The 13,547-nt window shown below is 33.9% G+C and overlaps 1 protein-coding gene across 3 annotated transcripts in view; it reads left to right on the forward strand.

The window, feature by feature from the left end:
- PPARG (peroxisome proliferator activated receptor gamma) overlaps nt 1–13,547 on the forward strand; it is a 55,297-nt gene that overhangs the window by 25,238 nt on the left and 16,512 nt on the right. For 2 of the 3 annotated variants that reach the window (XM_085235737.1, XM_031555530.2), the window contains 4 exons: nt 3,562–3,812; nt 5,040–5,267; nt 6,823–6,992; nt 8,495–8,633. In XM_085235737.1, the coding sequence (XP_085091863.1) occupies nt 3,698–3,812; nt 5,040–5,267; nt 6,823–6,992; nt 8,495–8,633 (652 nt within the window). In that variant the 5' untranslated portion in view covers nt 3,562–3,697. Of the gene's footprint in view, nt 1–3,561; nt 3,813–5,039; nt 5,268–6,822; nt 6,993–8,494; nt 8,634–13,547 lie in introns of those variants that run through there. The other variant, XM_085235738.1, reaches the window with a different exon arrangement.

A 13,547-nucleotide genomic window follows, 5' to 3' on the forward strand; every position in this document is an offset into this window, starting at 1 on the left:
TAGTTCTGTGCACAGATCATGACATAAATAGATTTCTGCCTTGAATTTTACAGACAATCATGGATGAAAATAAATTCTTCTACTTCTTGATTATAGAAACGTAACATTACAAGACTTTACAATTGCACTTTTAAAGGAAATCCTCACATCTTTTTGCTGCTGCTTTTTTTCACTGTTTGAAGCTTACTGAGCTTGGCAAAAAGTCCTTTGGGATTTTGTCAAATACTGAATTGGTTGTATCAGCCAACATGGCTCTTCTCATGTAATTTTTGGTTGGTTGTTTGTTTTAAGAATGTCACTGGTTGTGTCAGCAGAGTTCTTGGAAAGAGCTTTTTTAGTTATGTTGTGCTCCCTCTGCTGACTCTGCTGCAACAGAACACAAAGGAATTCAGGTCCTGCACTATGGAGAGGTTTGCTAGATTTGAGAACCTGGAGACCGTTCCAGCATCATTGTTTTAATGAATTAAATGGAATCTGTCCAAGAGCATTAAGTTATTCTTTACAGTATAGAAAAAATGGACATGTTTTGGCTTATCCAAAACCATTTGGATAAATAGTGCCTTTGTTTTATGCAAATTTTCTTTACAGATACTTTAAATGAAAAATATGTTGTTTTCATGAGTAAAGAGACTCAGACTCGGATTAAAGCCTGATTGTGCTTAAACGTAATCATGGATATAAAAAATGTATAGAGCAATACAGTGCCTACTAAAAGAGACTACAATTTGAATGATCATACAAAGTGAGTAAGAAAATAATATCATGCTTTCACTGGACACGTAGAGAACTGAGACAGCACGGAGTAGTAATTTTTACCAGGACAAAGCAGGTGTGGTAAGATGATGCAACTTTTCACTAAATAACCAGAAGAAAAATTAATAAAAGGCTCTTTTTAATCAGTCTCTTAATAGAATTCTTGACTATTTACACCTTCCAGAAACATTGGTGAGTTACTTTTTGAACGCACCGTATCACAAAATCAGACCACGTGCCTCATATTTAGGAACTGAAAACAACACTGGTCAAAATGTTGGCTTAAGCTATTTATGCATTGCCAAGAGGATTTCTGTGTCAGAGGCAATGAAAAAACTGAGTTATTGAAAGGGAAATGTGATTGCTTTATTGCAGGATGGTCCTTATTCTTACAGTCCATCACAGCATTTCCCTCACAAGAGATTAATGAAGTTCTCTAACTGGATGTGACACCATTGTTTAGGGCACATTTATGTTAAGGTATACACAAAGCATGACATTGTTATGAAGATAAATTAATCATACAGGGATATGAAGTTGATCCTTCACTATCTCTGTTTTTTTCTTAAAAGTTAGGAATGGTTTTATGATTTTGACCAACTCATACATGAAGTTATTTCAGAGATGGTCTGTACCTGCTCTAATTAAATTAATTATTAAGGTTCTCATTACATTCTGCAGAACCTGCATATTAATTTATTTGATAAACTCCATGAGACATTTATATCCGAGATGAAATTCAAACTGTTGCGTGAAATGTGTTTTAACACTTAGAAAAAAAACCAAAACCTTATACACATAATGTTAATTATTGTTTATGTTCATAATTGCATTTGGACCTATAGAATTATTACGCCATTGCCTTGATTTTAGCTCAAAGCTGAGATGTTGCAGCTTTTCACTTTTTTGTTGTTCTTGATTTTCTGTGTTTCGTGTTAGCTAGGATGTTTTGTTTGTTTCCCTAAATACCTAGAGGGTCACATTTTGGTAGTTTCGTCTGGAAAAAGCTTGCCTAGAATGCAGAGCAACAGGCCTTTCAGGTTAACTGAGCACAGGTAGCCTTTATAGCAAAGAGGAGGCTGCAATCCAGGATGCTTTTCATACCGTGATCGTCTCTGACATTGTAATCTGTGCTCTCCTATTAAAAAAATGCACTAAAGAGCTTCCTTACAAATTGGAAATCAGTTCAACTTGAAATGTCTACTGAGTGACACAGTTCTTACAGTCAGCACTATGATACGGCTAAGATATCAGTGTCTGATAGTTAATGCAGTTACTAGCTAAGGTCACGTGCCTTCTTTTACTTCCTTGTAGACAGTAGTTACCTGTTGGCTGTGTGAGAGTAAGTGCATGTGATGGGAGTTATAGCAACTAGAATCATCTCTCAGTTCTTAATGTTAGTTCAACAGCATTTTCTTTCAGTTGTGTGTTTTTTTTTTTTCGTGATGAAATATTAAATCCTATTCTTTGGCTTTACGTGAGTGACATCTCTGCTTGTTTTCTGCACAATCTTCTCTTGGCTGAGAATGATTTTTTTACACATGGAAATCTTTCAGTCCAACTTAATGCTTTGATTACCTGGATCTCACATGGGCATCTGTGAATTTTATGAAGGAGTTCTTGATTAGTTTGTTGATGGGACTTATGCTTTGAATATTTGGTTTTTGTTGTTTGAGGATAGCAGTTGAACATTATCTTTGCAGAGGAAAATGTTGGCATTCACCTTTTCAAGGGGAAGAAAAAGGAGAAGATATACAACAGAAGTTAGGTAAAGTTCCATGCAAATGAGAAATATTTTGAAAACAAACTATTAAACATAGGAACAGCTTAACGTTTTAGTTTTCAGTAACATAAGAATAAAATTGGTACATATGTTTTCATTCCTCTAATATTTATAGTACAAATCAGACCATATTGGAAAAACTCATTTTCTTCCATTGTAGTGATGAATTGTATTAAATTTAGCAGGACATTTATGATTCAGCTACGACCAGTCATATGTGAAGAAGATTAGCACTTTAAATCTGTGCTGAAATGGTCTGATTTTTATATCCAAAACAGAATTCTTATAATTCTGAAGTGCTTACGAATATTATTGGTTTGGGGTCATTAATGCCTTACTGTTTTGCTATACAAAGAAATTATATATTATGTGCATTATGATCCAGAAATAATCAAATAGAGATTTACAACATAGCTAAGGTTAATAGTTTTTAGTAGAAGAAAAGCAGTTAATAATGTACATGAAAATTTCTTTGTGTTAATTGAATCCTATTTATGTCAGTCCTTTTAGCATGCTAGACTCATCTGTTAAAAGAAATATTCACATCTACACAATTGTATGTATGTATATATATTTTTATGTATGTTTGGTGCAATTATGAGGTATGCAAGTGGCCATTTTAGACAACATGAAGTTTTTTAATTTTGTCTATCTTACAAAAACTAAAAGTTTTTGTAGTCAAATCATCTAACTAAACCATTTTTAGTTGTCTGAAGAAATAAGTAAATACCATGGGATGTTAGCCTTTGGAAGGAGTGGAGTTCACAGTCTTTATCATTATTTCATTAAGGATAACATGTGAATCTGTATATCCTATCTACTGGCTGAAACCTTTGGAGAGGACTGTTAGGGTAACCTAGCCAGAAGTTCACCATTAAACGCTGTTTGCTTTACAGAACTCTACTTTATCAGGCATGTAGTGAGGCAGTATGAAGGAGCTGTGGGTTGCCCTCCTGTTCTGTTAGGGACAATGTGTGTGATGTGGAGCATGTGCTACAGCAGGAACACTTGTGTTCTCACTGCAGAGTAGTCTTACCTGAATTTGAAGAATAAAAAACATCTTCCAGCCACTGATGTCAGTGTTCAAGGTTGTGCTGTGAGCCCTCAGAGGAGGAAGAATTATGGTGGCTTTCCTGAGGAAAGAATAAGAGAACCACAACCATGTCTGGCCATTACCATCTTGGCACTTCAGCACAGTTGATAGGGGAGGACGGTCACTGTTGTACTTACTTATCTCCATGTCAAAACAAAGGATCATCTCAAAGTAACAGAGCAGGTCTGTTCCATTATATTCATTTCATAATGGTTTTGGAACTGTGGCAGAGTAGTTTTGACTAATTCCAAATAGATCAAATTAAATACGTTTCTGTCATCTGAATGTTAAAAGCTATTTACTTGATGGATCTGAAGTCCAAATTAAACGGCCAAAGTGACCAAGTTATTTTAATTCCATAATCTCTATTCTATTTTTAGATTAAAATGTCCTTTTTATGAATCATGAAAAACTAAATATGAATGGTTGTTATGAATCACGTTGTGGAATATGAACTTTTTCATAGTTGAAATATGTTTAAATCAATGATTTTTGGTTGATCTGCCTGTCAGATAAGCATCTGACTCAGATAAACATTTTATAATTCAATCTAAATTTATTCAATTTGCCAAAGATTTTCACAGGTTGGAGCTTTTTGTTTATGGCTCTCAGGTTCTGCATAAACATATATGGGATTTAAGAAGTAATTTTCCTCGAGCCTTGCATTTAAGATTCTGGTATAAAAGTTTTGATGTACTCGACCAACTAAAGATTTCACAACAAAATTATAATTATTTAATACCAACTACAATTTTTTTCTTGATATAAAAAAAAACTTTAGTATTTATGTGTTATTACAGTCAGTGTAATCAATCTCTATAAAAATGTTGAGCAGTTTGTTTCCAGTGGTACTTTAATTTCACATAATTGATTTTTTTTTTAAATGACTTGTGTGCCTACTGAAGTACAGTCATGTTCTACAAAATGATCTATAAAAATGAATTTGTATTTTACAATTTTTTTCCTCGTGTATTTTTTGCCAGTTATTCACTTGACTGCACTATTATTCTGTGAATTCTCTAGTTGTCTCTGCTGCCTTTCGAGGTACAGATCAGGTCATTCTAGTAGCATACCTATGACTTGCTATTCTGTTCCAAGGGTAACCTGAGCACTGGATGCCAACAAAATGTCATTTGTTTTATGATGTGTATGATACTAGGACCTGTCTAGGAAGAACCTCAAAGTTGTATTAGCTGTTCAGTATTATCCATGCAATATTCCTAAACAGACTATATGGTGAAAAACTCAAGCTGAATGAAGAGAGACAAGACTTTCCCCTAAAGCCTACACCTCAATGTCGATTTGCATCTTGGCCTTTTGGGCAGTAGACAATTAGGCCTCAACTTGAGCTCAAACACATTACAGAAATAACTAGCATCTTTAAAAAGCCTGTTTCTTTTTTGTTTTCAGAGATTACAATGGTTGACACAGAAATGCCGTTCTGGCCCGTTAATTTTGGAATTAGCCCAGTGGATCTGTCTGCGATGGATGATCATATGCATTCCTTTGACATAAAGCCATTTACCACTGTTGATTTTTCAAGCATTTCTTCTCCACACTATGAAGATATACCTCTTGGAAGAGCTGATCAAACAAGCATTGATTATAAATATGATATCAAGCTCCAGGATTGCCAAAGTACGTTTTTTATTTTTCAGTATTTTTTTGTGCTCACATTTGCTTCATTCTCTAGAAACTGTACCACCAGCAAAAGAATTGGATGGATTCAGATGCCTAAATGCAGAGATTGTAAATCCAAAAATCAGCAGATATCCACGTGATATTCTGATAGGGCAACCTTCACTCTTCTAGAGTAGCTTCTAGTGACTAGATAAGGTGTCATATAGTAACACCCAGCATATGTAACATATTAATAATAAATTGAGCTTTTGAATTCCAAACAGGCTAAGAAGCTGATGAAATGGAAATATTGGCTGCCACTATGTTTGTAAAACTTTCATCAATGTTCCTAATGCACACACAACCTCGAAGATTTGTAACCTAGTATTATTTATATAGTACAAAACACCAACATCTTTCCCCACTTATGTAAAGATAGTACACAGAATTCTCCTTTAAAAAAAAAAAAAAAAAAAAAAAAGTAGTCTACTCTGAAATAAATTGCTATTGCATTCCTACTCATAGTAAGAAGTCAGGTTGTTGTGCCTGGAACTTTTTTTTAAAGATCCACTGACTTTATTTATATCTGACATCACTCTTGTAGGAATTTTTCGTGAAATTCTGGCAAGGAGGATTGTACTGCTTAGTTTTGGTAATAGAGAGAACCAGGTGCTGTGTACTTCTGAGTTTCTTATGAAGTGAATTAAAATACACTTGTACTGCTAAAAATTTATTTCTCTTTTGCTTGATTAGAAAATCCCATAGTATTTTCATAACAAACAAGAGAGTTGATTAGCTAAATTATTAGGCTTGCTAAGTGCTCACTCAGTTAACTTTCCTCTTCCTTTTTTCCCCTGGTTTCTGTAGAAAAGAAAAAAAACTTCCCCGTTTATGTAGTGTAGCCAAACAGAAAACAAAACATTCACGTTATGGTAATACTGTATCTGTCATGTAATTCCTGAAATGTGATTTGATGTAATGTTATGGTGTCAATTGTCCCAGCTTTCTTCTTTGACCAGCAGTGATTGATTAAAATATATCATATTTGGTTGTTTGAGCTTATCAAAATTACAAAGTGCTTTCACAATAATTAGAAATTTTGAGAAGGTTCATCTCTAGACTGCATCCTAGCAGGGAGATAAATTTCATTAAATATACAACGTGTATTTATTGCATAGGTGTTTTTCATGAGATTAGAGTGTCCAGTTCTTCTCTCTGCAGTATTTCTGAACACCTTAAAGTAACCTAAAAGACAGTTTGAGAATGAGGTCTCCATATGCAAATTTTACCTATCTATAGTAAAATTGTTCTGCACTACAAAGCTGGAAAGTGAATTTGTGATATGATTCCCATATGCCTCTTCAAGGCTTTCAGCCTACACAGTACCAGTGAAATAGCTGCATACAACTTCCATTCCCTTATATCCTTTGTTTACTACTCATTTTGTATTACAAAGCATATCTATGAATCTGGCTGTGTTTACTGTGATTGTTTCTGATTCTTCCTTGCTTCTTCTTCTGCCATATATTTAATCACAGTTTGAATTATTCATTTAAATCTTCTCTATATGCAGGTGCAATCAAAATGGAGCCTCCTTCTCCACCCTATTTTTCTGAAAAAGTGCAGTTATACAATAAACCTCATGAGGAGTCTTCCAACTCACTTATGGCTATTGAATGTCGTGTGTGTGGGGACAAGGCCTCTGGATTTCATTATGGAGTGCATGCATGTGAAGGTTGTAAGGTAAGTTGTCACAAATGTGTTTTCTCTGAAGATTTAATATTATTTTCATTTAAATAAGTTTTAAGTCTTTTAAATTGTTTCATACACACTACATATGCTTTACTAAGTGGAAGTCTTAACATGTTTGTTTTTATCATTTATGTTACTGATCTATTTAAATTCTTTGTGCACTTCTACTTTTGTTAATTATGCAGTTGTGTTCCTTTCTTGCTGTCTTGGAGATCACTAGATCTCAATGAATTTGAATTCGTACAATGAAGCAAAAGCAGGCTTATTCTGAATTTCAAACCTCAATACTCTAAGCAATTTAAAACTCAGGCTCTATTGTTCTGATTGATTAGAGTTTCTTTACCCAATTTACACATTCTAGGTGACTAGAGAATAGTCTAATGATATTAGAGAATGTGGCTATCCACTTTAAAACACCACTGACTTCTTTTGATGGCAATGTTTTTTAATGTCTATAATAAATAAAGGAAAATGAAAATTGATTGTCCCCAAGAATGAGAAGATAAGCACCAGAGAAAGAAATTATTTTAAATTCATTGAGTTTAAAAAAAAAATTAAATTAAAAATACACATTTTAAATTCAGGTTGTTGCTATCTTCAATATCTTGAGGAAAATAAGTGATAGTAAAAACCCAATGCAGACCTGAACTAAAATTTTGAGCACTGAATTAGGAATATATATAAAGCAGTGAGTGTGTTGTTGATTGCTTACGTTACAGTGAACCATATACACATGAATCAATATTATGCTTTGATTAATGTTTTTATTCTCTGAGGAAACTGTGACAATGAACAACTGAGGACAAACTCAGATAATCTTTATTCATCACTTATTATTGATTTCAGAAAATACTTTTAGACTGTCAAAAGACAGAACTGTGAATTTCCATAACGAAGGAAGACCTTATAAGGTCTTACAAGACCTTACAAGACCTCATAAGATTTCTGTTTAATAATTACCACAAATTTGTTATCAAGTTCCTGATTTTTTTTTTTCACGTGCCAGTGTACTTTGCAAACTTGTAAAATCTAAGCAGGAATGAACTAGAAAATAAAGCCTCGAAGATAGAACCCAGAAATATATATTGCAAAACTAGGCTAGCATGGTGCCAACAGAAATACAATAACCACTTCTCCCATGAGCCCTAAAAGGAGCTTTATTTCCCTTCCTCGGGCTCACTGTTTCTCTAGTACTGTCAATTTGTGATAATAGCATCCTTTCAACCCCATTCATTCCCATTAGTTTTCATAGATTTTTATTTTCTAGACTCTTACCCATATCAAGCTGGGCTGAAAATGGCTAATAAGTTTAGAACGGGAGCATGCTGCTATGCAGATATGATCACACGAGCATTGCTTTCTTCAGAAATCTGTCTAATACAAATTTAGACTCAGTGTGCATGCAGAAATGTGCTTTGTATGTCTTTACAGAATTGAGACAGTGATGCTGGCAGTGTTTATTCTATCTTTTTACATACTTTTGTTTGTTATAGGGCTTTTTTCGAAGAACAATCAGATTAAAGCTTATTTATGACAGGTGTGATCTTAATTGTCGCATCCATAAGAAAAGCAGAAATAAATGCCAATACTGCAGATTTCAGAAGTGTCTTGCAGTTGGAATGTCACATAATGGTAAGTATATACAGCGTATTATAAAACAGTGTTTGTTTTCAAAAATAACATGAAGCATGCATCTGTTTACTGAGTTTGACGCTCCGATGTTTTGAGCCTTCTGTTTCTTTATACCAAACGGTGTAGAAATAGGTATCAGAGAGACTGCCCATGTGTTTAGTAGACTATGTATACAATTGGAGATTAATTAACATAAAAATCAGATAGGTAAAGATTTGCACTTGTCACTGTATACACAATATAACCAGTGAGTTGGTTTTACTCTCCGTCATTCTTGCTCATTTCACATATTCTTAATGTAATTTTTTTTTTTTCAGCTCATGGTCAAGCTGGTAAGGCATATCCATACCATAGCTCAGTATCCCTTTAAAAACTGAACTTAGTTATGAAATATGGAGTAGAAAGTTTATCAAAAGTTTGTGAATAACAATAACTTAAATTTGATGCACGAGATGCTTATCCAGGGCAGTAGCATTGTTGAGTTAGCTTTTCCTCATATTAGAACACAACATACTTTGAACAAATGGGCCATATGCTGTACTGTTTGAAAAAAAAAAAACAAAGAACAACAACAAAACAAAACAAAAAAAACAGAAAAACAACTGTCCTCCTCCTCCCATAGGATACCCACATCTGGGCATAGATTCCAATGTGTGGTAAGTAGGAGTGTAGTGTTTCTTAGCATGCTCATTCAGCTGTTGGCCTCTCATCATATAGTGTGTATAGCTGTTATTCCTTTGTACTATGCATTGTCTGACCTCTCCATCATCTGAGGTAAACATCCTGTCCCATCTGTAAACTGTAAGCAGCATTTCCATTTTGTATATGTTCTAGTCTTTGCTTGCAAAGCTGTATGCAATCATGTATGGTTCTGAGATTGCCTTCTTTACAATAGGTGAAGCAGTGAGCATGAAGCGTATCACTACTCTGCTCTCTTGTATACAACATAGAAGAAAATCTCTGAATTTTAAAATTAACAAATCTAAATTTCATTTAGAAATACTTACTTATGAATGTTTAGACAGAAAGATACAAATGATGAAGATTCTTTGCTGCCTTGCATTGGCGAAGTTTAGTAGAAACAGGAATTAAATGTCATAACATGGAGACTTATGTAATTCAAAGGGTAAAGAATTGCAAACATGACTGGGAAAATAATTTCTGTGGTTTTTTGTTTTTTGGGCTTTTTTGAACTTCCATTATTTTCACTATTAAAAAAAAAATTACAAAAATGAATGCACTGTCCCCAAGAGGAAGGCTTAACTGTGATTTGTGATGTTAGTACACACAGTGAATGTAAATAGGGATGGGAAATTTTTTGCCAATAGAAAATATGGTTTTCCATCCCTGGGATGCAACAGTAGCTCCTAAAACTAATTTTGAAATGCTACTGTGGGTATTTTTATAGTGATTCAAGACCGTTTTGTTATTTTTTTTTTCCAGGTGCATGCCAGATTCTCTCTTAAACTAGCAACATGGTTTCCATTTATATCAATGTGAACCATGTGCAGCCCTATCAAAAAGGGGAGCATTGAGATCATCATTTCCGGCTTAGCAATGCAAAGGGCCCAGGAATAATTTTTACCTGCTAATTCTTCTTGGACAGCCACAGCAAGGAAGAAGCATTGGCACTGCAGAGGCTGTGGTTGTGAGGAGCAGGAGAGGGGAATGGCTTTGCCGTTTTTTCCCAGGGCTTAAAAGAATGCTTTAATTGACTTTTACTATGAATTCACTTACCAAGGAGTTATTAGTGCTTATAGTCAAGTATTAGTTTCTATATTTGTGTTTTTTGTCTGCTCCAGTAACATCAGATCGTATGAAGCAACACCCTCCTCCTCCATCATTTATAAACACATATCTAAAAAATAACTAAGATTTTCCTTTGAAGACAGAAGTCTCCATAAAGAAACATGCAGAAGCACAACACTGAAAGTTGTGAATGGCACCGAGACAGATTCTAATGTTACATTTACAGCTTCAAGTTTGACAATTTGGATAGTGAAACTATCTGATTTTTAAATGCTTGGAATCAGAATATGGATTCCTTGTGCCACTCTATGGCTGTCTCTGCATAGACACATTATTGCAGAATGAATAGTTAGGGCACTTAAAAAAAAAAAAAAAAAAAAAAAAAAAAAAAAAGGGGGGGGGGAATGCAAGGAGACACTTAGCAGCTAACAGCCACATTTTTTCATGTATAAATGCTACATACCACTTAGCTGAAGGTTAAGAAAGACAGTAGTGTTCTCATGCTTTGGATATTGTTTTCCTTTCCTTCTCTAACCACAGTGCTGCTCTGTGTTTAACCCTCAGTTGCTCAGATTGCATTCTGAAATACCACTCAGCAGAAGTTTTGTTCTTTTGTTTTAGAAATGTTACTAGGGTGTGTTTTTTTTTTCCTCTGGCATTACAAATACTATTTATATAAAGCCACAGAGTATACTGAGAAAAAGCACACATGACAATGTATCTTTATTATCACTTCTGGGAGTAAAGAAATAGATGGTAAAAGCAATCACAGGAGGGAAAGAGAAGCAGAAAAGTGGGAAGGTCCTGTGACTCACCTAACAGAACCCTGAAATTTTCCTCAGCAACCAGAAGTGCTGTGAACTCCTCTTACCCACTCTGTGAACTCCTCTTTTTCTGCTTAACTTCCACAAGTATTGCCAATCCTTCCTACTTCTCATCTCAACCCAAATTCCACTGCTGTTTCCCACATTCCCTCTGTAAACCCACTGACCTCTCCTTGACTTTATCTCAGTCCCCTGAAAACAACAACTTCTCCAAAACAAAACTACTAAGCTAGTACCACAAAATTGAATTTTGACCCAGATTTTGCCTGCTATGATAAAAAAACTGAACTATCTACTGTAACTAGTATAGTATTTATAAAATATACTTTAAATGTTAAAGAACATACTTATATTTTAAAACTGTATTTTTGCCTGTCAAATTATAAGTTAGGAATTTTTGATTCGCAACTTTCTGACTTTCTGTTATTAACAAATCATTAAATTTAAAATATACTTTTGATCCTAGGGACCTTTTGTTTAGGAAAATTTATGAATTTTATCACATTTTATCACATTTATCACTTTAGACAGCATCTAATGGTGAATCACTTCTATTATTCCATCTTAAAAATACACATTTAGAAAAAAATGTAGAAATGACAGATTGCTAATAAACATATAATCCACCACCTAAAAATCTCTACATATTTTTAAAAGTTACATAGCATACTTTATTCCAAGTTTGTTTTTCACATGCTAAACACAACAAAGTATGAGATATTCCTGAGGAATTTAATTATTGGTGAATTATTTTATGTGAAAGTCTGATATGATGACAAGCATTAAGCTAGACCCTAAAGATGAATTAGTATGGAAGCTGTAAAAGCCTGTTATCTTCTAGGGAAGTAAATTCATTATTTAAAAAGACTTGATTCTATCAGTTGAATGTCAACTCTACTGATTTTAGTGGCTGTTTTGTTGAACTGATAGATAGTGCTGCTCAAGTGGGTTGTTAAAGCAACAATGGATGAGGTAGTCTCCCTATACCATTTTGATTAGCTATTTAAAAAAAAACAAAAAACAATAAAGAGTAGTTTGGATTGATTTAACATTTAACATAATAGTTTTCAATAGCATGTGTAAGCTTTGTTATATCTGAATGCAGCATTCAGAATAGAAGCTAATGCTTAGAACTTAGTTTACCGTTCTGCAATATGTGCTAATTTTCTTCCAAAACAATCCTGGCATTTTAGCAAAAAGCCTTGCAAAGTAATTCAGTGGTACCTTTGGCAGTATCTTTGGCTACTTTTGGCTCTCTCTCCCTGCACATTTACACAAAAGGAATTTAAAATGCTTTTTTTTTCTTTTTATTGAGAAGAGATGAATCTGGTATTTTAGGCAAGTTGGCATCATGATGCTGTATGCCAAACCTATGTCAAATATTCCTTAAAAATGCATGTCAAATTTATATGCAGCTTTTTTCATGTATCAATCGATAGTTCTCCACTATGTCAGTGAGATTGAACTCCAAAATGGATTATACATGAATGTGTGAGTTCTCTTTTATCAGTGAAATTTACTGGACTTTTTACCTGCATAGTTAAAAATTAGACATGTGAAAACAAAATTAGGTAAGATTCCAACAAGGAACAGTATTGGGGAAAAAAACGGCATAGCAAGAAATAATGATTAGTTTTTATAGCATTTTTCATATTGAGATCTCCAAGCATTTCCTATGCAAATAAGTATCATCACCACAAGGCAAATAAGAATAAATGTTAAATTAAAGAAGATATCTGCCTAGAACTATTAAGAGTAAACAAATGTATGACGAACTCCAAGTTAATCTGAAAATTAACCAAAATAATTTTATATTAGAAGCACTAGGGCTCATCACACATACTATTCAAAGGTAATTTGTTGCCCTTTGTTGGTCATAGATGAGCACATTATGCTGGAACATCCTAAGTTAATCTTATTTTCCGTAAGCAAAATAAATCCAATGTAAGTTGTCATTTATTATAATTCTGTTATTGTAAATTTTTAATGGATAATTACTAACAATTTGCTATTTAGTAATATCAACTTGCTAGCATGAATAACTGTAACTTTCCAAGAGGCAAGATAAAACTACACGCAGAATTCAGGTTATATGGTAAGGGGCATATGTAGAAAATCATAGTAAACATACTGTGCTGTCATTTGATATTCAAAAGTCATAGTAAGCCTGTTTCATACCACAGTATCTGTGCAACAATAGATAGATACGGTTATGTGGAAAATTGCCATAGGATTTTAAAAAAGAAACTACTGCCCACCCTCCCCACCCCAAATTTTGAAAACATAGATGCGTACTTAGGAAAAAAAAAAAAGGTTGCTAGCCTATGTCTGAATTTCCAGC

Source organism: Meleagris gallopavo, chromosome 14 (genome assembly GCF_905368555.1).
Source record: "Meleagris gallopavo chromosome 14, MGAL_WU_HG_1.1, whole genome shotgun sequence".
Taxonomy (NCBI): Eukaryota; Metazoa; Chordata; class Aves; order Galliformes; family Phasianidae; genus Meleagris; species Meleagris gallopavo.